This window comes from Mauremys mutica, chromosome 2 (genome assembly GCF_020497125.1).
Source record: "Mauremys mutica isolate MM-2020 ecotype Southern chromosome 2, ASM2049712v1, whole genome shotgun sequence".
NCBI lineage: Eukaryota > Metazoa > Chordata > Testudines > Geoemydidae > Mauremys > Mauremys mutica.
In genome coordinates this window covers 250,930,417-250,951,312 of record NC_059073.1, presented here as the reverse complement: position 1 = coordinate 250,951,312, position 20,896 = coordinate 250,930,417, and the positions used below count along the sequence as shown (strand labels likewise).

Genomic DNA, 20,896 nt, shown 5'->3' with positions numbered 1-20,896 from the left:
ACGTCTGTTAGTCTATAAGGTGCCACAGGATTCTTTGCTGTTCTAAGACAGTATGTTGAGGTCAAGCTTTTCTGTTATTTCAGTCCTCAGGATGGCTGGCATCTTGTGACTTTGGGAAACTTTACATTTGTGATTTGTGCTGGTGTTTTGTTTTATTTATTTTATTTTTTAAGGAAAGTTCTTGCTTCCTGCATATTCAGGAACTTCCTGAGAAGGTTCTAAATTGAGAGGAAGCAGTGACAGCTGGAAGGGAGCATAAAGAAGAGCTTTCATTCAGCTCTCAAGTGTTTCAGTGGGCCAAAAATCCTAAGAGTTTGTATAATTCCTATCTGTCTTGCACAAGGAAGTCGAGGCACAAGAGTCGGAATCCTGCAAGTATAGTATCTTCAAAGAAGCAGAATTACAGGTTAACTTTCCCTTATTCCGCAAAAAGTGTTGAACAAGTTAATACAGTCAATACAACAAAGGTTTCATTAATCATTTCACATACTACGGTCCTCAGAATTTTTACAGGGTTCAGAAGGTCAAGCTCATCACTGGTGCAATAACACTGATGGTCTCACCATGGATAAATGTGACCCACAATCTTCTGTATCTCACAAATGAAGGTGTGCACTTCACAGATCCAGTAATTAGTAGCAATATATTATAACATGAATTATTTCCCAAAGGCTTCCATCCTGTGATTCTCTGATAACTTTAAACAAAAGTGGCTTTTGGCCATTGTAGTTACTGATTGCCAGTTATTTTTCCATTTAACAACTATTACCTCTTTGCTTTGCTTTCATAAAGTTTCTATTTTAACACACACATTAATAAAAAAAAAAGAACCAAGGTTTTATGTTTTACCCCTTTTATCACTAAAATGGAAAGAAAACACAATATTTAATGGAAATTCTAGGTCATAGATGAGCTATATGTGAACCAATCATTTTTGTAAATCTCCTTCATTGAAGTATACCTACTGTAACTAAGCCCCCTTTCAAACTGTCTTCCTTTATTGTCCTAATGATTTATTATTTTAATTCACTCTGATTGGCAAAAAGGAAATAACTGCTGTTCTACTCTACCATGTTTCATTCAAATTTTTGTTCTCAGTAAATGTGTTACAATTCTTCCATTGGCAGTCAAAGAAATTCTGTACAAAAGCAGCATTTACTTTAACTTATATCTGAGCCAAGAAATACATATGCAGTTTGACATTTTGGAGTATCTGTTTTCCAGCATTCATCTGAAGTTGTTATTAGAGCCATTAAAATTATTACTTTACACCATTTTAAAAGCATGGCCTATACTAACTTATCTTGATAAATGATACATGTTAACAGTAAAGAAAAACAAATGCATGGCATAAAAGCTACTGAAATTACCCAGATATTTACACCCTGCCCTGTTGATCTTTAAGAACTCTGTTTTCTAAATCCCCCATCACTGAAAATAACACCAGCAGAAATAAAGTTACAATTTGTGGTGACTTTTTGGGGGTGCCCTCCTAAGGCAATATCAGACTGTATAGCAAAGAGAGATTACCTTTGATTTTAAAGACAGATAATTCTGTTTATTTCAGAGGAATAATGATGCATTTTGCTGCATATGGCTTATCACCTGTCCCTTTAAATAAGGAGCTAAGGACTAAAAATTCCCTTATGCCAAAGAGTTCTGACTTCCTGTGACAGGGTGCTGCCAGGCCAGCTCTAATTAAGAGAGTTAGATTGAAGCTTCCTAGAGAATCCTGGCCTGATTGGCAAAGGGGAAACAGCTGCCAGCTTAATTAGCCTGGGGCTGCATAAAAGCCTCAGGGGAAGGAAGCCAAAAGGGGGAATCTAGAGAGCAGCAGCAGAGACTGAGACATTCCTTAAGGCTGAAACTCCCAAGCTGTATGAGGAAGAGAAAGAAATTGTACCTTGTAAATAAACTACACTGGTGACTACTGAGCCAGAAGGTCTCTGAGTGATTTTTAGAGCAGAGCAGAGCAGAGGCAGGACCAAGGGGTCCCCCCCAATCTAAACTAGGGCTTACCTTCCAATCATAACCGTTTTGAGCCAAAAATATGTCAAAACCAAAACAAGACTAAAGCACTCTGTCAAACACAGCAGCAATCCAATCCTATATTTTTTTATACTAAATCCTCCCATTGAGCTCAAAAGTATTAGGCCCAAAAGTTTTACTGTTCCGATGGTGGGGTATACAAACTCCACACTGGACCTGAAGGGATTAAAAAGCAATACTGGGCCCAGGCAGCCCCCACACGCTAGGCTTGCAGAGCAGGCTCCAACTGGAGGAGCAGGTTAAATAAAGGGGAGCTAAGAAGTCCAGGTAAACAGTTGCGGACAGACTGCAAGAGAGAAGAATCCTTCTCCAGGAAGCAGACAGAAGATTGAGCCTGTGAGGGGACCACGGAGTGGGTAAGACGCCCAGGTAATGTCTTCTCTAGCCACCACCTCTCACTCTGAGAACATGTAGGTCGAGCAAGGCCCTGCTTCTTTGGATTCTTCCTCTGCTGAGCTACTGACTGGTTGGACTATAGGGGCCATGCCCCAAACTGAAGGGACCTATTAGTAGGAAGTAGCCTAGCGAAGCAAACTTGGACGTGCTGCAGGGATGACCAGGACAGTGTTGCTTTTCACCAGGGGTCTGGACTGGGACCCAATAGAGAGGAAGGGGCCAGGTCTGGGGGCTGAGGTCCAGAAGCAGGTGGAAAGTAAAGGATTCCCAGCTTAAGATCAGGAACAGGCACCTCTTCCACCCAGAGGAGCAAGAGGCTGAATGTTAGGCGTGCTAACCACTAGGCCACCCGGCCCTCCAAGCCCCGTATACCACATGGTGGAGAATGTGGGCAGCAGAGTCCTAGTCCTGAAAGTAGGACAGAGAGCGAGAGAGAGACAGGGAGGAGGGGCGGGGAAAGGCAAAAATAGATTTTGAGAAGTTGCTGGCATGGGTCTTGGAAAACCAACAATATCAGGCACCGAACAACAGCAGCAGCAGAACCAATTGCTCCAGCAGCTCGCCATCCAGCATCCAACAGCAGTAGCAGTAACAGCAGCTGATTAAAGAAATGATGGTATAGCAGCAGTGGCTCATCCAGCAGATGAAGGTGCTCCTACAGCCATCTAGGGCACCAGCAAGTCTCACCAATGGAAAGGGAAGTGCTGCCCCAATGCCATCCAAGCGGGTGAAACTGACAAAGATGGGGCCCATGAACAGCCCAGAGGCATTCCTCATCATGTTTGAGAAAGTCACCACTAGGGTTCAATGGTCAGTGGAAAGCTCGGCCACTCTACTAGCCCTCTACTTGAGGGCCCTGACCCAGGCCATGGACCAGGGCCTCATTGTGGTGGCCGCTTAGGATTACACCCACGTCAAGGCAGCTGTCCTGGACACCCTGAACGTATCTCCCATAACCCACCAGCAGTGGTTCTGCTTCTAGGAACTCCTGCTTGGGGCTCAGCCCAAGGCTGTCACCTACAATCTGAAAGAACATTGCTGGAAGTGGCTCTAGCCAGAGGGCTGCACTGGGGTTCAGGTGACGGAGAAGGTTGTCATGGAGCACTTCACGCAGATCCTCCCAATGGGTGAGGTGGGTGTGAATGAGTGGTGAGGCACTGTCTCAAAATGCTTCCAGAAGCCCTTGGGCTGGCAAAGAACTAGTTGATGTCCCTTGGGTCCAAAGCAGAAATACCAAAAATCAGCCCAGTAAGCCCCAGGGTCCACATACTACCAACCCCCAAATCCAGCTAAAGGGGTCCCAGGGAGCTGGGATACCCAGTCCCAGTGAGGGAGGGTACAATGACCACTCATCAGTGCCTAACCAGGGCAGTAAGGTCCACCACCACCCTTCAATGTGGACGTACTGGCAGGTGAGACAGGACTTTGTAGAAAAACAATGACCCAACCTTGGTTCAGGTTTATGAACAGATTGCCCATGTGGCCAGCAAAGTACTAGACCCTCAACTCTTGAAATGGTGGTCCCATTTTGAGCTGATTGAGGAAAGACATACCAGGCCATGAAAGATTCCAAGACGGGGGAAGTTGGAATCCATCTGGTGGTTCCCAGGAAGTTCCAAAAGGGGTATTCCAACTGGCCCATCCAATACCATGCAGAGGCCACAGTGGTCGGGCATCCACTTAAAGTTGCATTCATCCCCCAGTGCCAGTGAACAGGTCAGAAAAAGATCCCAAAGGCCTCTCTGGTACCACTGCCCATCATAGGGGTGTCCTTTGAAAAGGATAGCCATGGACCTGGTGGGCCATTAGAAAAGTCTGCAGCCAGAAACAAATACATCCTGGTGATCCTAGATTATGCCACCCAATACCCCGAAGCATCCTTCTCTGACCAACTACAGCTGTCATCACCAGTGAGCTCCTGAAGGTTTTTCCCTGTGTGGGGATCCCCAGGGAGATGCTAAGGGATCAGGAAACCAACTTCACCTCACAATTAACGAAAGAGCTTTGTGGCCTGCTAGGGGTCAAGTCTTTGAAAATGTCTGTATACCATCCTCAAGCCAACAGATTGGTGGAATGCTTTAATGAGACATTAAAGAACATGCTGATGAAGTTTTTAGTCACTGATCACCCAACACCGGGACCGCCTGCTCCAACCTCTCCTGTTCCCCATCCATGAGGTGCCTCAGGCATCCACAGGCTTCTCCTGTTCAAGCTATTGTATGAGAGACAGTCACTGGCTGTGTTCCCTCTAAGCTGTGCTGTAGGGCGGCCACCCAGGAGCGATTCAAGTGCCGTGCACTTGATTAGCAGAGCCATGCACATCAGGCAGTGTGTGTTCAGGTGCCCCTCCCTCCCCCCTACCCCGCTGCTTTGCAGCCACGTTGCTCCTGCAGCTGCTCCTGGGACCCTCCTGCTGGCTGTGCAGAGCGGAGGGGGTGGGGGTGCTGATGTCAGGGCGTCCCCTTCCCCCTGCCCCTGTACCCCATCTCCACAGAGCAGGGGAGAGGCGACAGGGCTCAGGACTTGAGCAGGAGAGAGCTGTTGTGGTCTGAACAAGCCTTCCGGGTGAGTGAGTGAGTACCTCAAAGAGACAGTGCACGGTCTCTCAGAGACTTCCCCAGCAGCCAGCTCACACAATCTCACACACACACACACACACAGTCTCCCCACCCCCATGTATCCCATCTCCACAGAGCAGGAGCGCTTTCAGTGAATGCGTTAAAGAGACAGCGCACGGCGTCTCTCAGAAACTTCCCCAGCAGCCAGCACACACATTGTCTCTGTCACACACACACAGCATTTCCCACTCACCTCCCAACACGTACTTGTATTGTTGTTGTTACTTCTTGGTACTTCCTGCAAAGCACATATATTCACTGTAATTTTATTCTTTAAAAGTATGTTATTTTTGTTTTTTGACTGGTCTGTGCATTTCATAATTTTTATTTCTCTCTCACACTTAAATTTAATTCTTGGAGTAGTGAGTTCTAAAATGCCTAACTTGTCCTGGCTGGAGTATCTAGGTTTTTTGTTTCTACTGGTGGCACACATCCACACATTACCTTGGTACACATAACAAAATTTATTCCACACATGGGGCAAGAGGCCAGAAGTCAGATGTGCCAACCACTAGGATGCCTGGCCCTCCAAGCACCCTATCCCAGTTCCTAAGAAGGGAGGACTAATTGTAGAAACATAGCAGAAAAATAAATAAGCTTTGTTAATTTAGCCAGAAGTAATCTTAATGTTCAGAACTCTGGGTTGTCACCGTCTTGCCATTCTGACATCCACTGACATCCAGTCCCGTGCATGCCAGATTGTTTACTAGAATGCCATTCTCCTGACATGACTCTGCATCAGCACTCTATCTTCAGACAGAGATGCCTAGAAGACACAGATCTGAGCGCAATCTCTACTGAAAATCTAATCAGTAAGTAATGCTTCTCTTGTAAACATTTACATTTATACTCAGATAAAATGTACATTTCCCAGGACCCTGAGAATTCAAGATCAAATTTAAGTGCCAAAACCTGCAAACACAAGCAGGTACCTACTGAATTTTTTCTTAGACTTCAGACTTAGGATCCAGGGTCTTTGACTTCACCCTCTTCCTGCAAAGGAGGGAGTGAAAAAAAATAGACACTTACTTACACCTAGTTAAAGCAAGAGGACTAGACATGTGATCAAAGGGTAGGAAACATAAAGCATACATATGTAAACATATATAAATCCTTAGATCATGTAATTAGGTGGGGAAAATGTGTCATAATACACTTGAAATAAACAGAATTACCTGTTCTTAAGATCAAAAGTAGTTTGTATTATGCTTCAAGGAATAATGTGACGTTAGTTTTCTGCATTTAGGAGCTACCTCCTTAAAGTATCTACGATTTGCAAATGCCAAGTACATTTGTCCTCATCTGAGAGACTTCTGTAGCATTTAATGACTCATCTGTCATCAAATCATTAGGCTGTGGACAATACTTTGATGTCACATCCCTTTACTAATTGCTGTAAAGGAAGCTACCCTTCTAAGTATGCCTGTTAGATTTAAGCCAACTCATCATATTATTGGATTTTATAGGCTTACAGAGATATGCTTCTATCATAAAGACTACATTTATACCAACCCTTATCAACAAACCTTTCAATGCATTTGTCAAGGACACAGGCTCCTAGATCTTACTTATCTGTGATAAGATGAAGCAATGTAAAGAAATAATAGAATACCCCAGTCCAACAACTGGCTCATGAAAGGGCTTCAATGGGGTTTCAAATGTGTGGCAAGTCTTCATTTATTCACTCTAATTTAAGGTTTCACGTGCCAGTAATACATTTTAATGTTTTTAGAAGGTCTCTTTCTATAAGTCTATAATATATAACTAAACTATTGTTGTATGTAAAGTAAATAAGGTTTTTAAAATGTTTAAAAAGCTTCATTTAAAATTAAATTAAAATGCAGAGCCCCTGGGACTGGTGGCCAGGACCCGGACAATGTGAGTGCCACTGAAAATCAGCTCACGTGTCGCCTTTGGCACGCGTGGCATAGATTGCCTGCCCCTGGGTTAGCCTGTGCTAAGCCAGTTCCAGAATCGAGGGTATGAATGATCCCTTGCTTTTGTATGGCAGAAAGGGCAAATAGTATACCTGACTTATCTTCTCTGTACCATTCATATTCTGCATATCTCTATTCTCTCCTCCAACTGATGTACACTCTAAGCAGTCTCACTCTTTTCAATATCTGTGATCCACTACCATCACAGCTGGTAAGCAAGACACCAAACGGTTCTCCTGGTCACTCTATAGCGCCCCGCTAGTGATAGCTGAGAATTTACTTATCCTAAATAAGCAGTGCTAAGTAACCACAAATTATTCTGAAATAAGTTTCAAAATAACAAAACAGGACCCTTTTTCAAGTTTTTTAATTTCAGAATCTGACCCTGTATTCTCACAGAATGGATTCTGTCCTCTTGATTAATCACTATGCACTATGTAATTTTTCCAATTTAGCTTCAAATCTCCTTTTACTTAAAGTAAGGATGCCAATTCCATAGGTTTTGAAGTCATAACTAGTTTTTTCCAGTTCCTTGACTCTGCTTCTTACAGTACCGATACTTACATCCAGAACACGAGACATTTCAACTATTTGTTTAATGTGAATCTTTGCTTGCAAGAGGCAATCTATTTTATCACTGAGGTTCTTGGATGAAAGAAAGAGCACTCGTGGATAGCTAATGAAAAATCTATCCACCTCTCTTTCAGTGCACCCAAGAGATGATAGCTTCTCTTTAGCATTTGTAAAGTTTTTTTTGATATATTCATTAGATAAGTCCAAAATGTCAGCTCCACAGCCATGTAGCAGAGCTAGTAATTCCTCATTGCTCAGATGGAAAGATTGCAGGAACTCAAAGTTTGCGCTCACTTGCTTGCTGCTCCGCAGGAGGATGAAGACATTTTTAGAAATGATGTGCTTCACAAAATCATTTGGGTTTTCACCACCTAAAGACAAACAGATCTCATGCAGGAGGTCAGTCATCTGTTTATTCAGCTCCACTCTGTTAGAAAATGCCCGAGGTGCTCTAGTCAACATATTGCAAAGGTGTTTAGAGGTTAGCCCAAGAGAACAGAAAAATGTAATATTTTTCTCCATATTGATGTTATTACTGGAACGAAAGAAAGACTCAGGAGAACGTCCCAGAATATTTACAATTTCCAAATCAGTCATCAAAATACTTCTCCAAAGTTCCCAACGTTTTTCAAGAGACTCATAGGAACGTGTGATGGCTCGTGGATAACGTGAGATGATGCTGGCAATGACTTCATTAGTAGCCCCTTTGCTTTGCAGAAACCTTTTGAGGCCCTCTTCATTTGTGATCAGCTTCTTCAGAACTCCAGGTTGTCGCCTTCTTGCCATTTTGACATCCACTCCCATGCATGCCAGATTGTTTACTAGTATGCCATTCTCCTGGCATGACTTTGCAACAGCACTGTCTGTCTTCAGACAGAAGTGCCTAGAAGACACAGGTCTGAGCACAATCTCTGTTGAAAATCTAATCAGCCAAAAGCAATTCATATTGTAAAGAAGTGAGTTTTTCATGTGCAACAGTCCCCTGGCTGCCACAGGGATCAGCTGCTGCAAGTATCTTTGTAGTACTGTACATCCACTGTTTATCATCTGACGGGGAAAAAAACAAACAGTCATTATGCACAGCTACTGGACACTAAATGAAGAATGTAGGTGTTTATTTTTAAATAGTTAGAGCTTAAAAAATAATAACCTGCCCAAGTAGGAATATCTAATTATTTAGTTAAAAGATCTGGCTAAAAAAACCCTATAAATTAGCAAATTCAATAAATTGTTAAAAATTCATTCATTTAAAATTATGGAGGGAGGCGAACAGACGTGTACAGGACTACTACCATGAAACGAGAATAAAATGTTCAGTTACATTAAAGGAGTAAGTTTCAGGCTTTCATCTCTTAAGAGGCACGGTACAGACAGCCCAGGTGGGAAGCTAGGGTAGCTTTAAACCAGCCTTGCACGCTCCCGATTCTGGACTGCTCTGGTGGCTGAAGTGTCCCTCTCCCCCATCATATTTCAGGAAGCCCTGGAGGTCCGTCTACAGTGTGGTATACTCCCTGGGCATGCCTCACTCCAAACCCTCCTCTCCCAGCCGCAGCCATTTCCCCAGCACAACCCCTACATATGGGCTTGAGAAGGGTCCTAAGAGGACAGCCTACAGCTCTCTCCCCCAGTTCTTGTTCCAAAGGAGCTCTCCCCCAGCTGGACCTGTGGCTTTTAGGCCCCTTTATACTACTCTGGTCCCTTTATTCAGCATAGAACAATTGGTGCAGGAGTGAGAATCTCACCCAAGGTGAGGACTCAGCAAGAAAAGTTTACATAACACTGACATCTCACCACATCTAACTCTGTCCCCTTTCATAGCTGCCAATATTTGAAACTGTTCCTCAAGGAATAGTTCTCCACAAAGAGCTGGGAAGTTGGAAATCACAAATCCCCCAAGAGCTGAAGTGTGTGTGTGTATTCTGGTCAATTTCATGTTGAGTGCTGGTTAGTTGGTTGTATTTTTTTCCTTTCATCCTTGCTTCTTGTATTTCCCCACCCTCTAAACTGTTTCTTCCATATAACACATTACACCACTATCCTGAGCCACAAAGCCCCTCATCTAGTTCAGCATATTACAGCCAAGAAGATATCAGGCATTGCAAGGCCTGACTTTGATCCTGACACTTGGGTTTATAAATATAACTCTCTTGTAACCAATCAATTGTCTGTACACAGTCTAAGTACAGTAACAAGTTTTAATGTCATCTGATCAAAAATGGAAGTTAAAAAAGATGAACAAGTTTTTTGTGTCCCCTTCACGGCTTGAAGATGGAGTTTTAGATTTAGGACTTACAATATGAGTCTCAGCACAATATATGTCATTTCTTGGAACCTTTGCAGAAGGCTGGTCATTTAAAATCCCCAGCTGTTAGGTCTTCCAATACAGTCAAACTAAGCCAAGCAACTCAGAAAATTATGTCAGTCTCTTAGTGCCACAAATTCATGTCGGAAATCCTCAACAAGTGACACAAACACCCCACTGAAGTGAATAGAATCTTTCTCCTATTCATCAGAATTGGGAGTTTTAAATGTTAATATGAGAACAATATGAAAAGGTAGTTTCAAAAGTTAAAGATCTCTGGTGCTACAAAACATTTTTCAAAATAGCAAAATGGACTCCAAGCCCATTAGGGATTAATTCCTGGCAAATTTCCAGAGTTTTAAAAATCAAACTGTTGGCATGTGCCAGACCCTTATTGTGTAATAAATAAGGATGAGCGGCACTTGTAGCTTCTATGGGTTTATTTACAATAAGGGAGGGTGGGGGAGTTAGGAGCTCCCCAGACACTTCTGGCTGCTAAGAGGGAACTCTGATGGGCTCCCTCTCAGGTATTATTGCAAGGATCAGGGCTCCTGAGACAGGAAGGAACACGCATTTCAAATGCTGAAAAGAAAAACTCTTCAGCAGCCGTGGTGCAATGGGAAACATCACCAGAGGCCCCTAGAGTAGGGAAAGGATCAAGCACTCCTACCAACAATGTCCTGCATCAACAATGGGAGAAGGGAAGGATAGACACCATCATGCCACCAGAGATAGAAGGGGAGCAGACAGTTGTGTCCTCCAAAGATAATGGTGGGTAGAGACTGAATAAGGAGCATGGAACAAGTAACCTCTCTGTAATTCTGCATTAATGAACAGAGGGGGCAGGAGGGGCACAGGTGGGCATGCCCCACACTGTAACTGTAATGCTGCAGACATTTTGAGACACCTTTTTCTCCCTTCAAAAAGCAAAATAAAAAGTGCCAGCCACTGCAAAGGAATAGGAGAAAGTGAAGGTGGACATGGAGAGCCATGTCTGGTTTCACTTGGGCTGGAAACCAGCCATGCAGACCTTCATCTCCCCACTTCCCTTGCTGAAGGCAGGTTTTCCCAGTTTTTTTCTCTCCCTTCCTGGGTAGGCATTTAAAGCACCATATTGAAAGGAGAGAGGTCATAGGTCAAGCCTGCTCAGCTCTCCTTTCCCACTAAGCAGCACCAGAGGCTCCTAGAGCCAACTGGGGAAAAGGAGAAGGATCAAACATCCTGCACCCAAAGTCCTGTCAACAACGGGAGTGGGCAGGAGAAGCACTAATGCCACCCCTTCACCCAGTTCTGAGGGAGGCCCAGGAGAAGAGGACTAGGAACCCCTGGCAGCGTTCCCTATTGCACCATGGCTGATTGGCTGCCGATTATGGAAAGGCTCATGTCTTTCAAAGGGATGCTCTAACAAGGAAAAGGGAACTGCTGGGGCAGCCCTCGGGAAGATCAGAGCCTGAGTGGCTGGTTTCTAGCAGCTGTCAAAACAGCCATAACCTACTCCCCCTCCCATACACTATCACCGCAGCCATTGCTTGTTCCCCCACACCAGTTATGGAGAGGAGTAGAGCTCTCCACTCCTCTGCTATCTCAGATGCCTCCTATTAATGCAGGAGGATTAAAACAGGATTTATGCAGGATGCTCCGTAGCAGCTACAGAGTTGACATTCAGAAGCTGGGCTTCCTTTTCTTTCCTCCTCCAAAAGCCCAACCCCCGACACAATCTGTCATCTGAGAGGAGCTCTCAAATACTCTCTCACAGCAGCAACAGAACTCTTCAGAGAGGACCTTAAAAGAGGACCTTATAACTTGGCATATTTTGGGCTGTAACTGTCCCTGAACGTCTTTTAAAAACAAAGCGAGGGTCAGAGAAACACTGAAGGTAACCAACCTTTAAAGAAAGCTATTCCTTTCATAGCTTTCCATACCTCCACAATTGCTTATCTGAATTTTAAAGATTACTTAGATGATCAGCTGAGAACAAGAACAAAAAAACGAAATACAGAGTACTAATAATACTTTGTCCTTACCTGGTGCCTTTTACTGGATGCTCAAAAATCTCTTAAACAGAAATTATGCCTCATCACAGCCCTGTGAGATAAGTATTTCTACATCAGTTTTACATCTAAGTAAACTGATGTACAAACTAGATGACTGATTTGTTAAAGGCCACACAGCAAGTTAAAGGAGAGCTATGAAAAGAATCCAGGAGTCCTTACTGTTTGTCCCCTGCTTTCACAACTTGGTCCAACACTTCCTCAGCAAAAAAATCTCTCTCTTTCCTCTACCTTCCTCTTCCCTTCTCTCCTTACCATTCCACTTCTTTTTCTCTCCCCCTTTGCGTTTCATCCATCAATTTCTTCCCTCCTAGAAGGCATCAAGATGGTTTTAATTCAAACTGCCATAAGTGGTGGGTTTTACATCTGAATCTAATAGAGTTAAACATATAGAAGTGAATGTAGACTGGAAAGCCTGACTCACCTTTAATAGTAGTGGCCCAGCATTAACACCCTAAGTGTGTGCAAAGAACCTATTGGTATTTTTCAGTATCGGGGTCGCACATATATAAATCCTTTTCCACTCACTGCAGGAGGAAGAAAAAAAAATGTAAATCAAACTGCCAGACAATGTTACACAGATTAACAATCCAAGCCAATTCTTAAAACAACAGTACCGTATATTCCGGCATATAAGACGACTTTCTATATTAAAAAACAACCCCCAAAAATCGGGGGTCGTCTTATACGCCGGGTATAAACAGCGGGCGGCTGGGATTTAAAAGGCTCTGTGCTCCCCGCCGCAGCGGGCAGCCCAGAGCCCTCTGATTCCCGGCCGCGGCTGGGATTTAAAAGGCTCTGGGCTCCCCCCCTCGGAAGGGGGGGTCGTCTTATAGGGCGAGTATAGGCCAAAACCTATATTTTAACTGTAAAATTAGGGGGTCGTCTTATACGCCCCGTCGCCTTATACGCCGGAAAATACGGTAAATATGAAGTCAGTAGCTCAAGCAGTAGCGGCTTGTGAGCCTCTGTTACATGGAGTAAGATCATCACATTATAGTCTGGACCCAACCAAAGGGCAATGAATTGTTTTGTTGCTTGTGGACTAGCCCAGCAGCAAGATTCAGAGACAATGATTAGAGGATTAGAAAACATGCTTTATAGTGACAGATTCAAAAACTCAATCTATTTTTCTTAACAAAGAGAAGGTTAAGGAGTGACGATTACAGTTCAAAAGTATCTACATAGGGAACAAGTATTTAATAATGGGCTCTTCAGTCTAGCTACAAAAGGTATAATATGATCCAATAGCTGGAAGTTGAAACTAGACACATTGAGACTAGAAATAAGGTGTCAATTTTTAATGGTGAGAGTCATAAACCATTGGAACAATTTACAAAGGGTCAAGGTGCATTCTCCATCACTGACAATTTTTAAATCAAAGCTTAGATGTGTTTTTCTAAATGATCTGCTCTAGGAATTATTTTGGGGAAGTTCTATGGCCTGTGTTATACAAAAGGTCAGACTAGATTATCACAATGGTCCCTTCTCATCATGTATATTACATGGGGATGTAATGGTTCTGTGGAGCATGCTACCTTCTAGTGTGCTGGAAGCTGTGGTACAAGATTGTTTTACTCCTTCTTACTCCCTTGTGCCAACGCCAACACACAGTACACACTACAATATGGCTCATAATAATCAATTTTATAAGAAACCCACAGTTATACATAGTAAGTCTACAGTAATAACAGAATACAGCTTTAAGAACCTGATCCAAAGTCTGTTGAACTCAAATGGAGTTTTTCCATTGACTTTAATGGGCCTGAGATCAGGTCCTACATTTCTACCAACATATGGAACACAGGTGCCACTTTGAATCTGGGTCCGCTATAAAATAGTTTCTTGGTCATTTGGACAATAGTACATAGCCAAACCCCAGAGTTCCTTAGCTATATACTGATAATAATCTTTCTGTTCTATCCAGAACATTACCATTAAAAATTCATTAGAGGCTCTGGCACTTCTATATTGCAATATTATTCTAGGCCCTGAATTCAGATCAGATTCAGGACCGTAACTACTGATAACTTTTCTTTGTCAAACAAGAAATGTAATCTTGGAAGGAAAGTGATATGGATGCCCTCTTATGGAATAACTTCTTTATTAGCCACACTCTCCACACCCCAGCAACAAAGGGGTATAATAAACGACAAGTAAAAGTTTCAGACTAACAGATATAGCTCTAATTGTTTCAGCAATTGTACTGTAAGGAAAAATAAATATCCTTTTCTAGCCTGTATTTTTCAACCAAGCGGCAATCCACCAACCCCCAGGACATATAGCACATACTGTTTCCCAAGCAGTGAACTATCAAAAGATCATTTTCAGAGAAAGATATTTTGCCATTACAAATCAGACCACATGTGTATCAAAATCCAATATGCTGGCCCCGGAGAATATCTGACACTTAAGAGGAAGGCAGCTCCAACCTATCCTCATCCACATCACCTGGCTAATTATGGGAGGGAATACTTTCCTCATCCATGCTCTGATCAGCTGGTGCAATGTAACAAGATTTGACAATCCATATCTTGGTCTAAGTACAATCATTTTTACTGCTTATGAAGTTATCTTACCCCTTTTCAAAGTCAAATTATAACATTTGACTCAATGACATATTGCACTAAGGATTCCACTAGCCTCTAGACCAGTGGTTCCCAAACTTGTTCCGCCGCTTGTGCAGGGAAAGCCCCTGGCAGGCCGAGCTGTTTACCTGCCGCATCCGCAGGTTCGGCTGATCGCAGCTCCCAGTGGCCACGGTTTTCTGCTCCAGGCCAATGGGAGCTGCTGGAAGCAGCAGCCAGTACATTCCTCGACCTGCGCCGCTTCCAGCAGTTCCCATTGGCCTGGAGCAGCGAACCGCGGCCACTGGGAGCCACCATCGGCCAAACCTGCGGATGCAGCTGGTAAACAACCCAGCCCAGCCCGCCAGGGGCTTTCCCTGCACAAGCGGTGGAACAAGTTTGGTAACCACTGCTCTAGACAAACTAACTTCCTGTTGGACAAAGTACATTCCTGTCTGGGGCATCAGAAGGGTTCAAACCCTGGATCTAAAGGGCTAAGAGAGTAAGCCTTTATAGCTTGAGAAAAACTCCAATAGCTGGAAACTGTAGTGGGCTCCTAATCTTCCTCTACCACCCATTAGCAGAAGACTAAAAGATTCACAATCCCTTGGTGTGGGTTACGAAAGCAGGTATCTGTCCCGTTAAACTGAGTTCCAAAACCTCAATGCTTTTAGTTAAAATAAAAGCAGTCCTTAACCATTTTATCCCTATTGGGATTCAGGTCAGTTAGTCCCAAGAGTTCAATGGGACATACCAGCCAACTATTCTTATTACATAATTTCATTGCAGACTGCTTTTCTTCTTGTTACATTTCATAATCTGTTCACTACTAGCAATAATCTGATAGGTGCTACAGTAACACTTGATGAAAGGGAATTGCATGAATAACTGATCTAACAGTCTCAGACGCACCAGGGCATATTGGAGCCTTCTTCAACAGATCAGTATACAGATGAAAATCAATAGCAATTAAAAACAGTCAACAAGGATGAAAACTATCTTAAAACGTGGAACATTTTCTCATTGGTACAGGTGTGTAACTCCTGTTCTCCCCACCCAGGAGTAACACATATGCCTGAAGAGCAGAATAAACAACCTAAAAATTACACTGAGCAAATCCCTATTACTTAAATTTGTGGAAGCTTCTTCACTGGAGGTTTTCAAAAAGAGGCGGGATAACCATCTGTCTTGGATGGTTTAGACCAGTGGTGGGCAACCTGCAGGCCGCACGTGATCCGTCAGGGTAATCCGCTGGCGGGCTGCAAGACAGTTTGTTTACACTGAGCATCTGCAGGCATGGCCACCCACAGCTCCCCATTTGCCGTTCCCGCATACAACCGCATTTGCTCCAATCCCTCAGACAGAGACAAACACCTGCAGGATCTCTATCAAGCGTTCTTAAAACGACAATACCCACCTGAAGGATACCCAGAAGGGTACCCAGATGTCACCTACTACAGGACAGGCCCAACAAAGAAAGTAACAGAACGCCACTAGCCATCAGCTACAGCCCCCAACTAAAACCTCTCCAGCGCATCATCAAGGATCTACAACCTATCTTGAAGGATGATCTCTCACTCTCACAGACCTTGGGAGACAGGCCAGTCCTCGCTTACAGACAGCTCCCCAACCTGAAGCAAATACTCACCAGCAACTACACACCACACAACAGAAACATTGACCCAGGAACCAATCCCTGCAACAAACCCCATTGCCAACTCTGACCGCATATCTATTCAAGGGACAGCATCATGGGACCTAACCACATTAGCCACACCATCAGGGACTCGTTCACCTGCACATCTACCAATGTGATTTATGCCATCATTTGCCAGCAATGCCCCTCTGCCACGTACATTGGCCAAACCGGACAGTCTCTACACAAAAGAATAAATGGACACAAATCAGACATCAAGAATGTAATGTTCAAAAACCAGTAGGAAAGCACTTCAATTTCCCTGGACACTCAATAACAGAGTTAAACTGGCCATTCTTCAACAAAAAAAATTCAAAAACAGACTTCAACGAGAAACTGCAGAACTGGAATTAATTTGCAAACTTGACACCATCAAAGTAGGCCTGAATAAAAACTGGGAGTGGCTGGGTCACTACAAAAAGTAATTTTCCCTCTGTTGATACTCACACCTTCTTGTCAACTGTTGGGAAAATACAACATCCACCCTGATTGAATAGGCCTCGTTAGCACTACAAAAAGTAATTTTCCCTCTGTTGATATTCACCTCTTCTTGTCAGCTGTTGGGAATGGGCCACATGCACCCTGATTGAATTGGCCTCGTTACCACTGACCCCCCACTTGGTAAGGCAACTCCCATCTTTTCATGTGCTGTATATTTATACCTGCCTACTGTATTTTTCACTCCATGCATTTGATGAAATGGGCTTTAGCCAGGGGTGGCTCTAGGGATTTTGCCGCCCCAAGCACGGCAGGCTTGGGGCGGCAAAAATATTTTCTATCCCTAAAAATATCCACGTGTCTGCCCTGACTCACAATGACAGGAGAAAAAGAACCTTCCTCCAAAATAGCAAGGGATATATGATTGCACAGCTCATTTCTATTTCTATTCTATTTCTATTATTCTAAGCAATAATCTCCCCAGACCTCCCTGACCTAAGCATCCACTGGGGGTTGCCAAATTTGGTTGGACAAATTCCTGGAGATTTCATCACATGACATAATCTTTAATTAAAGATTACTCTTTAATTCCTGGAGACTCCAGAACAATCCTGGAGGGTTGGCAACCCTAATTTGGGGTTTTTTATTTCACATTGCTCAGACATGAGACCTTTGCCAATACACAGAAAAACTAGTCAAACTTCAAGCAAAAAATCAGGCTAATTAATACAGTAGAATATCTTTAGAAACCCCATTATAAGACAAAATAAATATATTGCTCTAAACCTTCTTGGTTGCATTTTACACAGCAGAATCAGTCTTTATGTTGCACGCAGATAATCCCACCACTTTACTCGGATCCGAAGACCACTTTTACTTCCCTTTAGTCTTGCTAACTCTTCATATTGGGCAAAGCAAATCTTTTTCCTGTTAAATCAAGCCACAAAACCTTGTTGCTTTCATAAGAGTAATTTTCAAGCATTTAATCGGCACACACTAGCTAACCCCTTTTAATTATTTCACTGCAGCTTTCTTCCTTAAATTTCTTGTTTCACTTTGCAATTTGCATTCTACTAGCAGTAACGTGAAACGCGCTATAGCCGAGAAGTATGTGATTTGTGTTTTCCATCCAGTAAGATTGAACGTAAAATAACTCTTCCCTGAGTAACCAGTGCAAAAAGACTGAAAAACGTGTAATTTACCATCACGTTGCGGTCCGGAGTCTTCCTCATCGTAGGTTAAAGTTGAAAGCTAACAAGGAGAAAGCAGTCAAAGCTAGTAAAGAAGAAAACTTGATATTAAAAAGGATTTGGTTTTCGTTTTAGTGCTGCCACCTACCAGATTCCTGTTTTCACTCATTTTAGTTAAAGTGAACTGCTTCACCAGGAGATGGCAGTATAAAATAACATAACCATGCCATTTGTGCAGCGGTATTTTGTGCTATATTTAAGATTTGGTGTGTGGGGGGGGTGTCCACAATGTTTTTGTAGAGTACGTAGGAAAGAAGAGTGGGCTACTAACAACCTTCACAAACATGACAGGTGTCTGAAGCCTCTCTAGGAAGATATGGAATATGGAACAGAGACATTGCCATTGGCCTTCATATAGCAACATCATATTTCTTCCCCCAAACATCTCATTAAATGGATGGGTGAGGATTCTAACATGTCTGTTACAGAAGGTTGTCACTTGTCCAGGTTTTCCCAGGATTGTCCTTTTTTGAGGTAGCTGTCCTAGGAAATCTGTAATGGTGCTCAGTACACGCTGCCAGCTGTCCAGTTTTATGGTCTTGGGTGGGATCATCCCGGATAACACCACTATGCATTATTGTCAACACATTCACATTGGGTACGAAATGTATTTTTTAAATCAACAAAGAGAAGGATTTTAATGTTTGTATTATTTAATTTTATCATAAAGATAGGTCCAATGTGTCAATTCTTTATCAGAGCAATAAGAACTAGTAATGCATTAAGGCTAATCCTGACCCCAATGCCCAGCCAGATAACTAACCTGGGTATAAATGGGCAGGTCACAGGTGTCTGTAGCTGCTGTTTCAGCCTCAGGACTGCAGTAGCCTCTGTGGTCATGTGGGGACAATGACTGATGAATACCCACCCAGCTCGGCCCTGACCCACCCAGCTCTTGTCCTACTCATCCCCCTACAGCTGCTGGCCACTGGCAATGGAGGGAGCACCCATGAAGCTTCATAGAGTGCAGGGGATGTGCACCCCATTTACAGGCCACACACACACACACACCCATCCTGCAAATGACCCATTCTGGTTCTTCTGCATTGGGAATGATTTGTACCTGAGGAGGTGTGGTATGATTTGCCCCTAAGTACCAAAGCTAAGCCGCGTATACTTAACCATACCTACCAGTTCTTATGGGACTAATAGAGATGGCATGTCAGGCCTTATCTTTTAAACATAATAATACTGGAAAAAACAGAGCCGCCCCTCCACTCCCCAGTGATGCACTGCTTTAGGACTAATTCTCATAATGAAAGTAATTCAATTCTCTGACATATTTGGGGACATTGTAACACATGACAATCTCCTCCATTTTAGCACCTACTGAATTTACTAAAAGAATCACAGTTCTAGGAACTCTGGCTTTTCTGGATTTCACTGCCATGGTATCAATTCTGGGTCATGCAATTTCTCTTCTCACCAGTGCCATATTTCAGGGCAGGCGACCCAGGTGACCACCTGGGGTGCTGGGCTTAGGAAGTGTCAGTCTCAGGGTGCTGTTTTTGTTGTTAGCAACAAAAAGGAAAATAAAATGTTTGAAGTAAAATGTTTCAGTTATTCCATATGTGGATTCATTTTTCATTAACCTCCAAGAATATTCTGGACCTTTGCAGAATCTCGTGGAATCTTTAAATGGTATTCAGAAGTTTGACAAATGGAGAGGGGGACACCGAGGATGCTCCTAGCCTGGGGTTCCATTTGGTTTAGGGCCAGCCCAGCTTCTCACATTCTGCTGTGGACACTTTAATCTGCCAGGAAGCATGGTCTGCATACATTTGGAGGGAGGCAGAGGGCACTGGAAGGTTTTTATTCTAGCAAACTGGTACATTCCCCCAAAACTGTTAGGAAACGTGGATATTGTGTTAAAGGTTATAAAGGTTTCATACTGTAACTGAGGTTTTATATTCCATTTAAAACAAATAATGATCATAGAGATAAAATACAAAAAGAGGCAAACTTATACCTACACATACAATAAGTATAAAATAATCTTATTCTGAATATTTAAAGGAAGTTGGGACAGTTGTATACACTTCAGACATACAGTAACATGTAAGTGTACTATCATATTTTTATATATACCGACTGATCTGTGATACAAGTAGAATTTTTGTACATAACTGAATTAGGAAATGTAAATCAGGTGCTCCAGGATCACTTAATTAATTATCTGCATTAGTTGCAGGCTTACTTAAATTACCTCCCTGATATATTATACTTCAGAATAAATTATTCATCATACCAAACTTGCTACACTGCAGGGGGTCTTGATCTTCTTTTCAGCTACAGTATTCATACCAAAGAAGTGACCAGCTCAGCAAACCTAAAATATTTGTCTCTTGAATTAAAAGATGAGGAATAATAATCAAATATGTCCAAAAAGAGATATGTAGAGTTTACAATCTGTCAAACTATAAGCTGTACAACTCCAGGATCCAGAAAACAACAACACTCTACTTCAGGGGGTATGTATTACTGCACTATTACAAGAGATCTGTGCATCATTCCGTTTGTCTGAGTTAGTGATTAATATCTTTACAACAGGAGACAAATATGTTGGGTATTCAGAATATAAGTAAAGCGCTTATGTGTATGTTTTTGCAGATGCATATTTGAGGCATGGAGCGAGCATGCTTGTATGCCTGTATGTATGATTTTGTGAACACATGTATATTAAGCATGTGAATGTGCAGGTGCGGTTATCTTTGTATAGCTCCGCATTTGGTGTGTATATATTCTGATGCATTTTGGAACACTTTATGAAAGGGCTCAGCAAAATGTATTTAGATTTACAGAGTATTAATATTTAATAATGAATAAAAGTAGACATAAAATGGAGGGACCTATACAATGTTTTCATTGTGTATACGTCACATGAACATGGCTAATTTACAAGGCCTACAATTAACATATAAAAATCCACACTTTATTTTAGCTGACTTTTCAAAAGTTGTTTCTTTCCTCAGTGCCCATATTGCTTCACATATTGCTTTTTTAATTAATTATTAATAAG

The 20,896-nt window shown here is 42.7% G+C and overlaps 1 protein-coding gene across 10 annotated transcripts; it reads right to left on the bottom strand.

Moving 5' to 3' along the window:
• Positions 1–6,921: 6,921 nt before the first annotated feature.
• On the bottom strand, positions 6,922–20,173 carry MTERF1 (mitochondrial transcription termination factor 1). 10 transcript variants are annotated; one of them, XM_045003239.1, is made up of 5 exons: positions 19,229–19,542; positions 17,830–17,902; positions 12,351–12,453; positions 12,089–12,236; positions 6,922–8,620 (listed from the first exon to the last, which is right to left on the bottom strand). In XM_045003239.1, exon 5 carries the CDS (start codon positions 8,618–8,620, stop codon positions 7,427–7,429), a length of 1,194 nt encoding a protein of 397 aa, XP_044859174.1. In that variant the 5' UTR covers positions 12,089–12,236; positions 12,351–12,453; positions 17,830–17,902; positions 19,229–19,542; the 3' UTR covers positions 6,922–7,426. The 10 variants fall into 10 exon arrangements, with proteins under 10 accessions (XP_044859174.1, XP_044859168.1, XP_044859171.1 ...); XM_045003233.1 differs by having other exon boundaries at positions 12,182–12,236; XM_045003236.1 differs by having other exon boundaries at positions 12,182–12,236; positions 17,830–17,878.
• Positions 20,174–20,896: the final 723 nt, after the last annotated feature.

Bases quoted from the DNA above. Each gene is read 5' to 3' on its own strand.
- MTERF1 (XM_045003232.1), bottom strand. From the start codon at position 17,859: ATGAGGAAGACTCCGGACCGCAACGTGATG. The intron at 8,621-17,829 runs GTAAATTACACG...TTTCCCCGTCAG, and splicing joins CTCCGGACCGCAACGTGATG to ATGATAAACAGTGGATGTAC.